The sequence below is a fragment of the Scomber scombrus genome, chromosome 10 (genome assembly GCF_963691925.1).
Source record: "Scomber scombrus chromosome 10, fScoSco1.1, whole genome shotgun sequence".
In the NCBI taxonomy this organism is placed as follows: domain Eukaryota; kingdom Metazoa; phylum Chordata; class Actinopteri; order Scombriformes; family Scombridae; genus Scomber; species Scomber scombrus.
Window position 1 is genome coordinate 18,501,704 of NC_084979.1, and position 18,641 is coordinate 18,520,344.

General features: G+C 45.0%; 1 protein-coding gene across 2 annotated transcripts; it reads right to left on the reverse strand.

The window, feature by feature from the left end:
* Positions 1-2,648: 2,648 nt before the first annotated feature.
* zhx3b (zinc fingers and homeoboxes 3b) lies at positions 2,649-16,875 on the reverse strand. 2 transcript variants are annotated; one of them, XM_062428005.1, is made up of 7 exons: positions 16,613-16,875; positions 9,428-10,336; positions 9,196-9,297; positions 7,483-9,075; positions 6,627-7,367; positions 4,202-4,487; positions 2,649-3,794 (listed from the first exon to the last, which is right to left on the reverse strand). In XM_062428005.1, exons 2-7 carry the CDS (start codon positions 10,169-10,171, stop codon positions 3,784-3,786), a joined length of 3,477 nt encoding a protein of 1,158 aa, XP_062283989.1. In that variant the 5' UTR covers positions 10,172-10,336; positions 16,613-16,875; the 3' UTR covers positions 2,649-3,783. The 2 variants fall into 2 exon arrangements, with proteins under 2 accessions (XP_062283989.1, XP_062283990.1); XM_062428006.1 differs by lacking the exon at positions 16,613-16,875 and adding an exon at positions 10,511-10,726.
* Positions 16,876-18,641: the final 1,766 nt, after the last annotated feature.

Genomic DNA, 18,641 nt, shown 5'->3' on the forward strand with positions numbered 1-18,641 from the left:
AGGAATGAAACTCAGTATGATTGACCAACTATGATCAAGCCAGGAGGGTTTGCATTGCCGGTGTGAGGCGTAAAGAAAACACGCCATAATTTACGCCTTTCTGGTATGTCCTTGCTGTACCACAAAGACTAAAGGAACATTTTGTGTTTGTGTTGCCATGTTGTCCTGGCACCAAGCTGCTTTCCAGAAGCCTGCGAGTATTTTAAGTTACACTGCCATGATATACAGTTAAATTGCCACTGCCTGTGAGTTTATTTGTATTGAAACATGCAAAAAAAATGGAGAACCGGCTGACGGCTCAAAGTGAATGTCAATTGCTACACTTAAAGATTCATCATTCCCAACTTTAGACGCTTATTCTGGCTTCTACTCATAAATGTATGTCTGACTTGGTAATCGAGACCTCTCTTGAGGTAAATGTTGGTGCCCTTAAATGTCCAGGGAGGTCTCACTTCCTGTGTTCGTGGTGTGAGAGCGTGTTTGGGAGGAACAAGCTGAATCTGAGCTGGTGCCTCAGGCTTTGTTGTAGCTGTGTTTCTGTGGCTGATGGATGACAAAGGTGCCTGGGGATGGGGGTGGGGTGGGGGGTAAGAGGTCTGTGGTTTGGGCCTTTGGTGAGCCCAGATGGAGCTCGTGTATAACCGATGGTGTTTTCTTTCCAGGTATGTGTCAGAAACAGTGTTTTCTCTACTAGTATGTGACGACTATATGATGTAAACTCAGTATTCTCACTCAGTGTTTGACCACTGAGACACACCTAAGCCATATGGTATGATTAAGTTGAGGTAAAAGCAGGGACTGGAGTGAATACTTGAGGTCTCACCGAAAATTGTTATCATCTTGTTGTTTGCGGCCCCAGTATTAATCCCAAAGCTCCCCCATATTACATTTTGTCCTCTTGTCTCACGAATGGTCCTTTTTGGAGAGCTCTCCCTTTCAATGCTGCATTACTCTTATTGCTGACCTGTCTGCTTATGTCTACGTGCCTCCGTCTGCGTACACATCACATTAAAGCCACATCATTCACCTGCCCTGCTGGGCTTAAAGCCCCTGCACAGCCACAGTACACCCACACAGGTGTTCTCACTTATTTTGACTGATCGGATCTCTCGGCACTGTGCAAACATGTATGGACTGTACTTGACTGACAGATCCCTGACTCTCCTGTTTGGTTTGCTGTACCTGGATAACTCACCTTTGATTGTTTGAACTACATGTTGTTTGGGGACTTAAGAAAACTCCTACCAACCTGTACAGAGGTTGAATCAGACAGAATAACAAAGAACACCTGTTTGGGTGTGCAGGGCCTCTAAGTGTCATGTATCTTTTCTTTTTTCTTTTTTTTTTCTCCAATCTTGTCTGTTTTGTTACTGATGGTCTCATTTACAAACGCCTTTCTGTAATGTGCCTAAAACTATGGAGAGGAAAAGTATTCATTTTATTTTTGCCTTTCATATGAAACATATTCAAGCCTGAAAAGTAAATAAAATACTTACTACTTTACACTACTGTCTTATTTTCTTTGCATCAATTAGGTGCATTTATTCTCAAGTTAAATGACGACTGCGACGGTGACAAGATAGAAGTTGGTTTCATTAGCTTGTGATCTTGTACCACAGGAAGAGTGCCTCAGTTTCGGTCTGAGATGTGTTAAAAGCAGCCACACGGCAGGTTGTACAAAATGTCACTTTTGCCAAAGGCCCTTAGTTGCTGTCTTTCTGTCTTATATAATAAGTCAAATGTATTTCTTTGGGTTGTTGTCTGAAGTGATTTTCACCCCTGACATACTGTTCATATTCTGACCATTCACAGCCTCCCCTCATAATTAGCCTCTATATGAAGCTTCTGAACCACAAGTCTATATTTCATTCATAAACAGCTTATCAGTCACTATCAGTGATTAATCCTTAATTAAGCTTTCAGAGAGCAGAGTGTATTCAGTAGGTTTTACACAATTTATTCACGGAGAAAACACTTCTAGCAGTTCTAACCTAAAACAAGAGACTATAACAGCCATTAATGATTTCAATGAATGCACAGAATTCATTTTTGATGCTGATTTTTGAATTTTGGAAAATAAGGATCAAATTACACATGTAAAATATACATTAGCTGCACAAAAAAACCCAAATAAAGTTGAAATAGTTACATTTTTGTATTCTGGGTCACTTCAGGAAAAAATCATAAAATCTCAGGTAAAAAAGGTCTGAGTCAAATTTGACCTAAACAGTGTGAATGACATCACCTTTGACGTTAGGAAAATGTGATTATCACCAGCCTCACTCTTTTCCTGCACTTTATGGCATCTTGTGCATTATTAGACTCACCAGAAATGTGTAGTGATATGCAACAAACATCCAAATGCGCTACTATTCATTGTTATCATCCTGTCTGACATTTTTCTGAACTCTACTTAAGTATCAGCAGATAAATAATCATTAGCTGCAGCCTTTAACTGCGGGTTATGAGGCTTTTTTGTTGACTCTCATGAGCATTATTTTGGTTTATAGTCAAGTTCAAGCAGAAGTGAGAATATCTTCAGTTTCCTCCTACAGTACATTTTACACCATGTGGAAGACTTTACTGAGAAGACTTAGACCCAATAACACTCGAAGCCACAAGTTTATTACATTCTGTTTATTCTGCAAATACCATCTGTAAAAATTATACATCAAGCCTAAGTATGGAACTCTGGTAAAAGTTCACAGTTCTTTTACAGTCAAATTTATTTCATAAGAAAGTTCCATAAAAACAAAATGTACGTACACGTTGGTGACGTAAAGAAGCACTTGATGCTACAACAAACACAAGATTCCATAGTCTAACATATTGTGTCACTTTTTTCTGTTCAGACACAACAGGGTGCTTGCCTTCTTTGGATGACCAGTCGCGTTCATGTCCTATTTTGACCAAAAGTTATGTACAGATAAGAAAATGGAAAGCAAGTACAAAGAGATGTCCAGAAAATATCAAGACAGGATCAAATGAACATCAGTGCTGCGGTTCACATGAGACGCTATGAACAGCCTAGCTAGCACATTTTAAGGTAAGCTGCGAACGTGAATTCAAAGTGAATGAGTGCATGTTGGTAGAAAAAGGAGTATGAAGATGACACAAATGAGAAAGAAGGATTATTTTTTTTACTATAAGGCCTTGGCAAACACCCTGTAGCAAAGAGCTGTGCAGTATTTCATACCCCAAAAACAAACAAGTCTGTCAACACTCCACCGATCCTCGTCTGAGGGGTTGGCTTGGTCGATAAGAGTTCAAACCCAACCCCCACCCCTGATCAACATCTGCTGAGTGTTCAATCTCAACCGTGTTCTCCTTTTTTCCCCCCTCCTCTTCTTCCTCCTCTTTTTTTCTTCCTTTCTCCCATCACAGCAGGCAGAATCCTCCCTCCACCTCCGCTCCTGCACACAAGTCTCTACTGGAACTTCCTTCTAAAAAAAAGGGAAAATGGTGGACGGGAGGATATTGGGAGAGGGCAAGAGTGTGTAGCGGAGAAGTAGACTAAACGGGAGGAGGAACGTAGGGGGTGGGTGGTTGGATGGATGGATGGATTTGGGGGGGGGGGCTTTATCGTCCATCTCACGTAGCGGGGGAGGTCATGCCTATCTCTAGGGATGTGGGCGAGAAGGAGAGAGAGGGATGGGTGGGGATGGTTTCAAGGCCCATTTCCATCCAGTGATCCTGTTACAACCGCATCTGCCTTCTTTTCCTCAGACTCCCAGCACAAAGACCACCTGTGTTGTAAACTCCATCCTCAAACAAAAGGCTTCTTCAATCTGTTCCTGTAGCAATTAAACAAAAGCACAAAAAAAGAAGGGAAATTAAAAATACGTCACCCAGACAACACGCTCCTGCTTATCGACAGTATACACTTCTTTCATGATTATAAACAGTGTGCTGCTGTCAGACACGCCTCACTGTATGCCTCATTACTCATAATTATGAGCATTATGTGTGCTTGTATGTTCCACGTTAACATTTCTGGGTTACCGTGAGAGACAATTACACATATCATCCCGATTTATCACCATTTAATGACTAGTTTTCCACCTGCCAAGAACACTGAAAAACTACTGAAATAGTTACCCATATTTTTATTTCATTTTATTTACAACAGGTCTAGAAACAATGTGCTTTAGCCTCCTTGCTCACTTTATTATTACTTTATTATTTCTCTCCTGCAGACTACCTTTAGTAGGATTCACAGTCTTGTCAGCGTTGGCCTCCTCTTCTTCTTCCTCCGTGACACCAAACACCGGCTCCTCCATTTTCTCCTCCTTCCCCCCTTCTGTCTGTGGCTCCAAAGGGGAGGATCCTGTTGTGTGTGGCTCGTTCGGTGAGCTCGGTGTGACTGGTCTTGGTCCTTTCGTATGAGCGGTACCAGTTTGTTCCATCTGAGGCAAAGACGCCTTGGTGGAGAACCAATGTCGCACCAAGTCTGGTGTCAAACCGCTAGCCTGAGCCAGTTCCTGTAGCTGTGCAGAGAGAAAAACCGGTTAGCTAAAGTGTGAAAACACTATTAAAAGAATAACACTAATTATACTATTGTTAATAACAACAATGGAAATAATTGGACTAAAATGCACAACAGCATCTACAGCAGCCATAGCACTCCACTGCTGGTATCTCGAGTCTACGTGTCATATCTACTACAAACTGAACTCTATTATAGATGTAAGTATTCACACACACACACACACACACACACACACACACACACACACACACACACACACACACACACACACACACACACACACACACACACACACACACACACACACACACACACACACACACACACACACACACACACACACACACACACACACACACACACACACATTTTTACACCTTTGCGTATTCATACCTTTTAAAACTACTCATTTATATTCCAGTGCAGTACATTCCAGGCCAATGTACCATTTATTTTCAAACATTGAACATGTCGCAAAAAAAGATTTTACATTTCTTAGTTTTTAAGACTCATCCAACTTACTCATGTACAAATGAATGCTTGCCTCATGGAGAGACAGATTTCCTTTTTACTTTCTGTTAACAGTCACTTAACATGGCTTAAAAGTTGTACTCCAAGACACCGTGACATCACTGAAACACAGACACTTTCAACCAGAGAAGGCAGTAAAGCATTCTTTATATTTTAGGTTTGCGTTTGTTTAATATGAGCCAACTACATGAATTTCATATGTGAAAGTGCAAATTGACTTTTAGTAATACTCTAATCATCCAAACCTAAAAGGTAGCCAGAAAGACGCTTGGATGCATTAGGCAAAGTCAATACTGGATGTTAATGTTTATACTAATAGGATAAATGGTGTCAATCCATCAAACAGAGACTGTATTACCATGTCAGAAACTACTATTCGTTTCTCTGTTACCACTCTACAACGCTTTCTTCACAGCTTGCTGAACCGTCCTGACCTCCATCTAAGAGGTGCAAACACACAAAGAATTGACCTACTTTAATTTAAGGGTTTATTTCTCAATGGTGCATTTAGTACCTCTTTCTACTTTAATACTTGCTACTTGCTCATACTGAGTGTTTATAGTGTTTTTTTATTTTTAGTTGTCTTATCTATACCATGCGTATGTTTTGCACTATAAATTCCTGTTAACATGAGTTGATCTGATCTTACTGAGGTATCCATGTCAAATACAGTGATCTCACTTGGCCACATTGGAAGTTTTTTTTTCAATGTTCCACTTAATGAATAAAACACACAAACAGTGTGTTTCAGCTGAAAGCTTGACAAACACACTTTCATTCTTTGCAAACAAGGAGCTTCCAGGTGTCTTTATGATCCAGTACACAGTCTCTCTAAGCAATTACAGTGTAAAAAGTGTAAAGCAGCTTTAGTCAAGCACAAAGTGGAAGACTTTTTTCCCTTTTTAAACAGTGCATCTTGAAAAATATGCTATTTTCGAAGGCGTTTTTGTGATAATCAGGTAGGTGACGTTAGCTGGTTAAAACTGAAGGAAATGTTTTTATTTACTGTCAGTAAAACACAGACATCCACAAAACATAGCCACCAAAACTGGTAAATAATTAGTTTCAAACTGTACAAAAAATACTTCATTTATCAAAATCAATCAGTTAAAAAAGCTGTGAGTTGATTTACTGTGCTCAATTAAGGAAGATCTGTTGCCCCTGATAACACACTTGCAATTAGGAAGTGAAAACATTTGTTTTCAATCATTTATGCAGCTACAGAGTTGTTAGCATATCAACTCAAAAATATCCTCCATGATTCACGCAGAAAAACAACTGAACTGGTTCTGAAGCAGTTAAGAAAGTGCATTTCTCAAAGCCTAAAAAAGGTACAGTGTCAGTGTGTCAACAAGAGGCACTTTCTGAAGCGACCTGTTTCCTTGGACACAAGTACATTTTCTCCTTCAGAGCAGTTAGCTAACATCAACATAACTGAGTGTTAAGACTCAAAAACATCCCATTATCTCGCAGCCGCACGGATCCTTTCTTTCTCAGGTTTCAGTTGTTCGGAGGAACTGACTGTGTGAACTGACCTAACAATGTGTGAACTTTATTCAGGGTAGATTTTTATGATGCTATTATAAATGCTGCTTGTTGTCAGTACCTGTGAATCCTCCTGGCTGCCACGAACATCGAGGTGGGTCTGGAGGATCTGTGTGTTTCCCTTCTGAAGGTCTTCCTCCAGAGCCATGTTCTGGTAGGACTCCAGCCACTTCAGCTGTCCGTTCTTCTGTACATAACGGCAGTCCCCGAACCAGCGCACCACTTCAGGTCTGGGCAGTCCGGAACCTGAGATCAGTTCATCATACTGAGAGGCGCTGGGCCACTGGGTCCGGGCATAGACTTGTTTGAGCAGGTGCAGCTGCTCTGCTGTCTTCTTACCTCGGACAGACGTGGGTTTGGGGGAATTTGATGGTTTGGGCACTGGGGCGGAGGACTGGGATGGTTTGGGGGTGGAGGACAGGGTGGGGCCTGGGGAGGAGGCTGGTGTCCTGCTGGATTGAAGGGGTATAGAAGCACTATCTAACCCTTCACCCTCTGGTTTGCCATTGGCCTCCGTCACCTTCAGCATCTTTAGATTTATTTTGATGGGGTTAACTTTCAGCTCTCCTGAGCCGTCCTCTTTCTGACGCTCCTCTCCATCAACGTCCATCTCCTCCTCCTCCTCCTCCCTCAATGCCCGCTTCGCCTCCTCTTTCTTTTTCTCAGCAGCCACTCTCTTCCTCCTCTCGGCAAACCAGCCATGGATCTCCCTTCTGGTCATCTTGGTCTCAGATCGCAGCCTGTCCACTTCCTCTCCTGATGGGTCAGAGTTCCGGGCAAAGCTGGCCTCTAGCGCCTTTACCTAAACACAACACAGAAATAACATAATGACGTAATAATAATAACACAAATAAATATACTGGAGGAATGATAACATCAAAAACATTTAGTCAAACAAATGTCGCACTAAGTCTCACCTGGTGGGGTTCTCTCTCCTTGTAGCGGATAGCTGTGAAATCAGGAGAAGGTGGTCTGGGGAGTCGGCGAGAAGGTGTGGTGGGTGAGGTGGGAGTCTGTGTTGCAGTCGGGCTCAGAGGTGCAGAGCTGTGCTGGGGTGTTTTTGCACCAGAGTTGCTGCTACTTTCAGACAGATCAACAGGGTTGGCTAGGCCGGCGGCACCGCTCCCTGGCGTACCTGAACTGTTCCCTGCTCCTGTTCCAGTCTTATTCTGTCCACCCGTGCTGGAGCGCGTACCTTTCAGGTTGCGAAAGTGGTAGCGCCTGTCACTGAACCACTTGCGGACTTCTCGTACTGTGAGCCCGGTCAGAGCGATGAGGCGGTCCACCTCCTCCTGGTCGGGAAACTGGCTGACCTGAAAACTATCCTTCAGAGCATTGAGCTGCTCCTGAGACTTCTTCCCCTTGTAAAAGCTGGGGTCCAGGAATGCGTTAACAGGTGTCCGTGAGCCAGGTGTGCTGCTTGAAGCAGGAGAGGGAGACGAAGATTTGGAGGCGGGGGAGGAAGCGTCCTCCATTTTGATGTTTGGCGAGTCACTTGCGGCCGAGTAGACATCATCTGTGCTTGTGCTAGTTGGGTTATTTTTGTTGCTGCTACCGTTAGTGTCTTTGCTCTTCTGTCCGTCACTGCCTGCTTTGCTGCTGCTGTTCGGTTTGCCGTCTGTGGTCTTTTTGCTGTCTGTGGTTACTTTGTTGTCACTCTGCACAATGCTGGTGTTGCTGGCTTTGCTGGTATCAGTGTTCTTACTGTCACTGCTTCCTTTTGCAGAATTTGAATGGCTGGTAACATAACTATTGCTTTTGTCGCTGGAATCTGCGTGAGCACTGCTGTGTCTACCACTGACACTGCTAACCTTTGCATTATTATGATTACTGCTTCCTAGACTAAGGTTGATGACACTGGCTTGACTGCTACTAATAATACTGCTAGTGCCTCCTCCCCCACTCCTACTACTATTACTGCTGCTCATGATGTTGCTCCCTGTACTGCTACTGCCCACCGTCCCCACCACCATGCTGATGCCTTTATCTGCCACCAGGGCTGCAGCAGGACGGGCCTGCATCATGGGGCGAGCTGCTGCCTGGGGCTTAGGTGTGACAGCCAGTGCCACAGGAGCACTGCTGACCTGAATACCGTTTGCCATTACAGGCTGTGTGACAATTACCCCTCCTTGGCTGACAAGAGAGCCCTGCAGGATGTGAGGGATCCCAGCAGCCCCCAGCGAAGCAGGCAGAACTGTGATTGTGTGTTGCGCTGGGCTGTGGTGACTGTGGGTCTGGCTTTGCGAGCTGGAGGGTGCAGTCTGGATGATGGTGTTGAACATCTTCCTCCTGGCCTCCTCGATCTCCTCAGGGGACCAGCTGATGCCTTGTTTAAGTCTCTGGGCGGTGAACCAGATCTTGATCTGCTCTTCAGGGTACTTTGTGACCACAGTCAGGTAGCAGAGCTCAGCCTTGGTGGGGTACGGGAATTTACTGAAAGAGGTCTTCAAGAAGGAAGAGGAGTCCATGGAGGCACTGTAGGTGGGGATGCTGCTCAAAGGAATCATCACCTGGGAGGGAAAATTGAGGGAAAGCAAGAAGGAACAATTAGAATAATAATTATTATTTATCTAATTATGTTAAACCTCATAACAGTGGGATAATATATAAAATATAATAAAACAAATTACCTTGGGAAGATTCTTGGAAGAAGAGTGAGATGAAGAAATATTGGAGGAGACTGTGATGGGAGCAGACTGATGAAGGCCTCTGCTCTGAACAACGGAGACAACCTAAAAGGAGTTTGAAAAAAATTGATTTAAACTAATCTGCATGAAAGATATCAATTCACCAATTGAAGTGAAATCGAAACAAAGTATTACAACGCAACCAAACTAAGAGACAGAAAGAAGTGCAATGTACCTGTGTGATGGGGGTCTTGAGCATCGGTAACGCTCCAGAGCCGTTTACTATCTGGATTGCTGAGGGCACAGTGACCTTGGTCGTTCCATTGTGGACTATTGTGGGGACGTGGGTGACCGTCACCGCTGCAGTCTCTTTTCTCTCAGTATCTCTGGACGCAGAGATAGAGTGTGGGTCTGAAGAAGGCTCGTCAGACACTGGGTGAGACACTACTATCCTTTTAGGCTCTGATTTGCCCTTTAGCATCTTCATGATTGGAGTTTTGGTAATGGAAATTTCATTATCTTTCCCAGTCTCTGTCCCAGTTACAAGATTCTGCTCCACCACCACCCTCCTGTCCCTCTTCCTCAGCTGCAGAGTGGTGTTTAACGTGCTGGGGTGAACCCTGGCATTATGCAGGGCCAGCCCCTCAAATTTAGGTGCTGAAACCCCACAGCTCACGCAAAAGAAGCTGGGATCTGCACGAAAGTCTGGGTGCCCCGTGTACACATGATCCAAGAACAAGTTAAGGTCATGGGTTTCAAAGTTACAAGGCTTACAGGTGTAAGTACCAGCACCGTCTTTGACAGCATCCCCCGCCTGTGGTCTGGAAGATTCTCCTGGCTCTAAGGGGCTAAGTCTGCCTCCTCCAGAAATCCTGGATTGGCGGAGAAGAACAGGAGAGTCCCGCTCGACCTCCTCTGTTGAGCGTACGATCTTGCTGGGGATCATACAAGGAGTTGTAGACTTCCTCTTGCTGGCCATGATGTGACCGCAGGGTGGGGAGGGCTGCTCAAATGGCTAAGAGTGAGGTGTGACTGAGAATATCGGTTGTTTCTAGTGGACTATAGACCAGGCATGGGTGGGGGGGGATGGTGGGACATGTCCATAGGTCCACTTGTAGTTCTCACTGCAGTTTAGAGGGAAAACCTGAAAAAGAGAAAGGAGAACACGTTTTAGTTCAAACCATCAGTCGCCATACAAGACGATACACCTGCAATTTGTTGGGTTTTTGCATAAAATTTTAGTTTCATGTACAAATGAGGAAAGAAATGGAAGGAGAGAATAGATTGTGACAAGAAGCAATGAGAGAGGATATCTTACTCAATGTAGTACAAGCCAGTTTCTCCTTAGCTGCATGGAAATAGTGCAGAGCTGGACGTCTCCAGGTAAATCAACAGTGCAGGTAATGATAAAGTCTTGTGAAAAGATTTAGCTGAAGCTCTTAAAATTCAGTGTTGCTTCTTTTAAAAAACAGCATGCATGCTCTTCAACTATCCTACCCCATGAAACTCAAGGCTATCTCTTTTATGAGGGCATTCAAACACGCTCAGTCTGCTTCTTCACTAAAGGCTTTTGGGGAGAGCTCCTGTCCTACCCCCTTCTTTCCCCTCCCCCACGCAACTCTGTCTCACTTCCCCTCGTTCAGACACACCCCCACAGAGAGAGCACATTCTGTATTTTTTTTAATCCAGAGCCTATGTAGCTTCACTGAACACCTTTCCAACGATTGCTACAGAAATACTCACTTGTGAATAGGTTGCTAATGATAAGGTCTACCTAACAACTGTACAAGTGGGAGGTTCAACAGATGTTCCTCAGGAAGATGGTTCTCACCTGACAACGGACCAGATAGTGCAGACTGAAACACACACAGACTTGCACTAGAGTGTGAATCTTTGTGAATGTGAATTTTCACTTCACTTCTAGATCCCTTTTCTCCATACAAAATGGCGAAGCTTCCTGTGGAGGAGTTCCCCCCTCATTCCCTCCTTCCTCCACTGCCTCCCTCTGATGAGAGAGGCAGTGATACAGTATTGAAAGGACAGCTCTAGGGCAATTACTCTCCCAATCACTCTGCACCGACATGACACCTCACGCACAGAGAAGGCAAAGCTCACAAAAGTTCAACGGCTCACGTAAATTCAACAGGAAAACACAGAAGTTAAGCCCCTCCCGTTCAAAGACAGTTATGCAAACCAAATACAGCTTTCTGGCAGCCCAAATCTAAAATAATTGTACCCTATCTATGCACAAACAGAGCAGTTTCGTGCAAATTTTAAACATGTCTGAGACAAGTTTTAGACAAATGCATAACCCCTTTGTGCACAATGCTGATACAGAACTGCCATCTCTGTCAAGTGAGTAGTACACACCAATTCAGTATCATCATACAATAAACCTAGCCTTCTCCAATCAATTATAACTTACTCAACCGCAAAAACACACACACACACACACACACACACACACACACACACACACACACACACACACACACACACACACACACACACACACACACACACACACACACACACACACACACACACACACACACACACACACACACACACACACACACACACACACACACACACACACACACACACACACCCCCTTTGCTGCAGAAAGGTCATGGTACATTAGCTCAAAGCCCAGTTAACCCTCACAGAGCTGTGGTGTGAAAGATACCCTTTCACATAGTAACTGAGCGACGATGTACAGAGGTCACTTTGCTGTATTCAAAAGCCCACAAATTCAGTTATAGTTTGAGTCCAGACTTTTCGTAACTTCATGTGCAGTTCCTCTGAACGTTCAGCATCAAACAGTAGTTTGATACTCCATTAAGTCTTTGGCGAAAACTTAATTGGCTTCACTGCAAATTAGCGTTGTTAACCCTGGTGGTTTCTTTAGCAGTAGGCTGGAGAGGACAGTGAGGGGTTAACACGCAAATGAAGTTTGCTACTGTGGAGGGAACGTGATGCCCCTTGTTCCCTCATGCACCCCCCAGAGAGAGTAACTGCCCTTGGCTTGGGCTGTTGTGCACCCCTCCTACTCCCCTGCCATTCAGTTCTGCATCAGGGGGCACCGCTCTGCCAAGGCAGGCTGGTCACATGACCAACACAAAGGCTTATGGGTGGGCAGTCTCAGCCATCCATCACGTGGTTCTGTTGGGTGTGGGTGGGCAGGCGAGTGTAGAGGAGAGGAGAGGGAGAGCGAACGGTAGAGGATTGTGGGGGATGGGCAGCCGGTTTGGGGTGAGGAGGCAAAGGGAAGGAGGGGTGTTAACTGTCGTGGAGGAAGCACTGAGGTGTTTCAGTGAGGAATTTTTCCTCCCTGATACCCCCCTCCAATCACCCCACCACGCCAACCCCCGCTCTTCAACACCCCCCCCCCCCCCCTTGCTCCAAACTACAATCACACAGTGCTCTCCTCCCTCCCTCCCTCCCTCCCTCTTCACTGCGCTGCAAAGACTGGAATGTTCCAACCCGAGCTCTTCAGCCAGTGGACGTAACCTGATGTTCAGCTTCAGTGTCCATGTGTGCACAAACATACGTTTTACTGCTTCATGCAAATTAAGAACTCACATTAAAATACATGGCGAACACACAGCATGTCACAAAGTGTAAAATTCCCATCATTTGCACGTTTTTGACAAGCGACTCACTTCACATCACACTGTACCAAAAGAGAAAAACAATTTAAAAACCACATCTGTGTGAACAAATCTGCAGACAAAACTTGTTCCTCAGCGAGGAAAGTAACTGGCTCATACAGGTGAGATCTAAAACAATACGCGACGCGAGCCGAGCTATTATCGGTGAGTCTAAATGAGCGGCTCATGTCTTGGCAATGCCAGGCTCAGACAAGCTGTTGACTCATTGGTATGAGCGTCAGCCAAAAACTTTTAATTTGAATGTTGCACATAGGTTGACTGACCATGTGGGGATGGTGGGTTTGTGTCTGTTATGTGTGTCAGCATTTGCATGTGTGGGTTTCCTGTGAGATTTACAGTGAAGGGAGAGAGAGAGAGAGGGGTGGGGTGGGCGGGGGCGCATGTGTGCTCGCGTTGTGTGTGTGTGTGTGTGTGTATGTGTATGTGGCGTGCGGGGGTGGATGCCTGCATGCCTCTGTGTGAGGCTTGTTTACTGAGGTATCAAGGCTGCCATTTTTCTGCGTGTGAGAGTCAAGAAATCTCCCAGTGACACAAAGACAATGTTTTTTGTCCTCATGGTTCATAACCTATATTATCCACGCCACGTCAATGGCTCCGCACAGCATGACCTCCTTTCATCCCCTGGTCTGACTCTTGTCTAGGCCTTGGCTATATCCTCTGAGTACAGGCCAATAATACCACTCGCACACACTACAATTCCTACAGCTTGGCTGCATAATGTAGCTACATGCTAACTGAACTACTCCTCTCATCAATCAGCTGAGATTACAGGTGTAACAAATGTTCTCTTTAGTAGGACAGATAATAGGTGTACAGCGCAGGCAGCCCTTTCCTTGTTTGCTCCGTTTCTTCCTAACACGTCTTTTTTCCTCCCTCTTCCCCCTGTCTCTTCACCCTCGCTCCCCCTCCTTCTCCGAACCCGGCTATGCACCTTCTGCTTCCCCTCCCTCTGTTCCTTCTTCTCCTCCCTCTCTGAGCAAGTTTGGCCCAGTGAGACAGGTCGGCAGCGCCACTGGTGTGTTACTGTCCCCATGGCAACCACCTCCTACCCCCCCCCCCCTCTCTCTCTCTCTCTCCCACCAGCTCATTTCTCTAACACATGGCACATGCATGTGGGTAAATACGCACACACATACACACACGCACACACACAGTTACGCACACACACACACACTATGCCATCCAGTCCCTGGCTCTAGTGGGGCTTGTTTGTTCCACACACCCCTGTGAGTGGTATTTGGAGAGTCCCTGCCCTGCTCCTATTTCAGTGCCTCTCTCATGCGGTGTTGATGTCTCCTAGCTAGGTGTGGTCATCGTCGCCAAGGCTTGCTATTGGCCAGAGCTGATGAAGTCTCTTCCTGTTAACTCAGTTCCCGAGTCCCTGTCCAGACATCTGCCTGGGCCCATGCCCTGTTCCCTGCTCTCTATGGCTCTTGTGTTTGGCCTGCAGCGGCCTGAGGTATGCAGAGCTTCTGGAATCACTGCAGGCAACAGAGGCATGGGTACATAAACAGGGCTGGACCCCTAGCAGATGTTATCTCTTTCTGAACCACCTCTACCTCCAAATGTATTCAAGATAATTATCATGTCTGCCCCTTCGCCATCTACTAGTCTCTACATCAAAACACAAACAAATTCACTCTCCTCTCTGAGCCAAAACAGAAATCCATCGCCATGTTTTTTTTCTGTCCCAAAACACAAATCCTTCTCCAGTTATTTTATTTACTACCACTTTACACAGACATCCAGCTAACCTCCTCCTGTCAGTCAACTCCAGGGTTTCGCTCAGTCATACCACTACTGACAACCACAACTCACCAAACTAAACGCTTAAGATGTTTTGAGCGTCTGAACTTCCTTCCACTGCCGTTGTAGTGGTGCTGGCAACAATAAGAAAACCTCAGTGACCATGTTCCTACAGTGTCCTTCCATCTGCTCCCCGAGTCCCATCTGGACTGCTCTCAGGTCAGGGAGCGGATGGCTGCGTGGGTTACAAGCGGCTGCATTGCTGTGGCCACTGCCAGGGCATGCGTTAAAACTGGATTGCTGAGAGGGGAGGGAGAGAAAAATGGCGGAGCACCATGCTCTGTGCTGTCCAACCTAAAATGGCTGACATCACAAGCTGTTAACCAGCCAAGCAGAGCAGAGGCTGCTACTGCTGCTGACCCAAACCTGCTAGCTCCGCATGTGTGAGTGGATCGCTCTGCTCTTCCCCCAAGATTGTGAAAAGGCTCTTGATAAGCGGCTGACTCTGAGGTGGTTTTTGCGGTCATACTTGGTAGAGATCTGCAAGTGAAATGTCATTACAGGGGTCAACACAGAGAGGGGACCCAACTCACTGCTGGGATTACATTATTTTTCATTGAAGCACTGGCACACAAAAAGAAAGAGCTGCTCAGTTTCTTTAAGTCGTCAACTGATCATTACATGCTTAAAAAAAAGAAAAGGAAAGTGGTAAAGCAAAACAAAACAGACTCGAGATGTGATTTTTTTAAAAGTCCAAGACTGAGATGTGATTTCAAAAGCAGAGAGAAACTCAACTCCTGTCAGGTGAAACTCTAAACATGAGGGAAAGATGAAGAGAGAGGAAGAGAGAGAGAGAGAGAGAGAGAGAGAGAGAGAGAGAGAGAGAGAGAGAGAGAGAGAGAGAGAGAGAGAGAGAGAGAGAGAGAGAGAGAGAGAGAGAGAGAAAAGAGGTGGGTGGGTGGGTGGCGAAGAGGGGAGGGGAGGGGGGGACTATTCAGTGAGATGTACAGCCATTGAGCTCAAGCATCACCACTGCATACAGCAACATGAGGCATAATAAAAAGAAACATCCAAAACTGACAATTTGCTCATCACACCCAAGAAAAACTCCCACATGTTTCTGATCATCAAAGGTAGTATGTAAACAGGCTCAATGGTGTACCACAGGCAATAAATAGATGGCTGGATTAAGCAGCATGTCTATGCCTGGGACTCATGTGGACATCAGACACAAATTAGCTGTCTGGGAAAGCTTTTCTCTAATCCCTGGATAGATAACCAAGGCAACAACAGTGTACAAACTCACCACTGGCTGTTGGGCAACAACAAGGAATCAAACCTGAGCTCTGCTTTCAGTTTATGAAAATCCTGTTTTCCTGTTGTCACAAAGAAAACATGACATGACAGGACACTAATAATGTAACAGGTTATTACTTGTAGGCTACAACTTTCAAAACAATATTAGTCATAACTGATGGGGATGTCCAAGTGATTTTTAACTTCTTCATTCATAGTACAGACTGGAGAAAATTGGGGGAAATCTACTGGTGCGTACAGGTCTGCCTTGAATATAAACTGACAACATCTAATTAGCATCAATATGAAAACAATGTGGCAATAAATATGAGCAAATAGCTGTGATTTTGTGACACAAAGACAGAGCAGCTGGACTGTAGCGTCTCTGAGCTCAGCAGCGTCAAACATTTCCGAAAATGATGCGTGTTCACCTTCCGCTCAAGTTAGGCGGAGTGAGCCCCAACTTAATGGGCTTGTCTACGTTATAGCTTTGTTTCATACCCGGTAAGCAGCTGAGTGGAGGAAACGGCAAGCCCCCTGCCCCAAAAAAACTACTCACTCTCTCTCCCTCTCTCTCCCCCCTCCCCGGTTGGCTGTCGCCATTTTAAGCAGGCGACATGCAGCTGGCCAGACCCGCTGAGGTAAAAACCTCCACAGAGCTCACACAAGTTTGGGAAAGGTGAAACACAGAAAAGCCCACTCACCTCGCTATTGTCGGAGCTCAGTGTGTGCAGCGCAGGGTTAAAAAAGTTTACAGTGATACGTGCTCAGTGGAGCCAGTGAGTGACGGGAGGTCTGGGCTTCACTGATGGTAACTTCTAGGTGTGAGCCCCCTCTGTCCATCCGCCGGTGATCAACGTGACACCGGAGCCAGAGCCGGTCCCTACAACGCCCCCCCCCCCCCCTGTTTTGCGCTTGTTTATTTCGTCGTGGCTCCAGTGTTGAAAAAGCAGGCAGCGGAGGGGAGGAAAATACGACGGACGTACCGAGGGAAGAGACGGACACGTGACGCAGACGTCACTGACGGTGGAGTTGGCGTGAGGGCTCGAGCTCCGCCGCGCAGAGAGCAGAGAAGTGAGTCAGACATCCCGTCCTGACTTTGAGCCAGCAACACAACAAGGGGAGGGGGGCGAGAGAGGGGCGGGGGGGTCGTGGTCAAGTTTTGCAGAGGGGACAACACCGTGACCTGTCCCGCTTAAACGTGATGGTGGTACAAGTAACTCACACCTGTCCCCCTCCCAGGTGACCTCTCTTAAAGAGACAGTCTCTCAAAGGTTACTCTGCATTAAAACCATCAAAGTTCACCAAACAATTGTACCCATAGAGAAAGCACATACACATGTAAGCTATTTAAACACACACACACACACACACACACACACACACACACACACACAGGGAAAATGCAACATGTTGAATGAACCTGGTTGGAGTACCCAGGCCAAAAATTGTTGTTTGGCTCTTGTTTTTACCAGGTTCCCTCCAAATAGTCTACAAGTGATGGCAGATTCATTATATTTTGTACAGAGGCACAGAAACGAACCAGCACTCCTGTACTGGATGCTACGTGACTCCAGGTTTTCTATGTGCCGGTTTCTCTGTGGTCAATAATTGAAACATAGCTTAATTTATGTAAAATGCACCATGTGAAGTGCCAGAACAAGATTTTGACACAGCATCCCACTAAAAGATGTATAATAATGCAGGATCTATTTTATATTGTATGTAGTGGTGCATAAAACCACACAAGTTTGCAAGTAAATTTGCCCTTTTGGGGCCCCTGGAAGTTTAGGGCCCTGGGGCAGTTCCCGGCTATGCTCTGTTAGTAATCCAGCCCTGCACAGACACACTTCAATTCCTCCTACATAGGAGTAGAAAATATCGATTAATGTTACTTTAACTTGGTAGTCTACAAGTGATGTCACTTTTGTAAAAGCTGCTGAACTCAATGTTAAAAAAAGCTATTCAAGCTATTTCAGTATACACTCAGTTGCCAGTTTTTTTAAGTAGGCTACATGTGAATAAAACAAATTTATAATATTTAGTCTTCTCTCATTGATATAAATGGAATGGACAAAATAAACATGTCTCATTATAAAGCATTACCGTTTAACAGCACCATAAAGCACAGCCTCCAAAATAAAGTTGGAGAAAAGATGAATCAACTCTTCTCTAAAAGTGTTCATATTAACACCTTCAGGAAGATAGGATTTATTGCAAGATTGTTGACAGTCAGTGATGCTCTGATGACGTGGTGTAAAATTGTTGCTTTTCCCAAAAAACAGAGCACAGTATTTTACAAAAATGTACAAAAATGCAAGTAATAGTACACATCTTGAGATAAGATGTGGGTCCTCATTTTTAAAAAAAAGCTTTTGTACCTGCTCAGTAAAAAAAGCACATGCGGTTACTTTCCACCACGTCTTATAAGTACAATATATCACAGGAGATACTACGACAGGGTCTCTGTAAGTGTACACTTACAACTGAATAACACAGACACATCATATTAAAGATATGGATATAGACATAGATAAGATGTACACTCAACTTAAAGACGATGACACATTGCCCACATCTTTCTGAATGAGTCAATGCTTTGTGGGTCAGTTTAAGACTCCAAAGAGAAACTGAAGTAGACTTTCTTTATCTTATATGCACTGTAGAGGCAAGTGTGAAAAAGATTTGTTTATAGCTACACAGATTTGACAGCATGTTACACTTGATATCGCA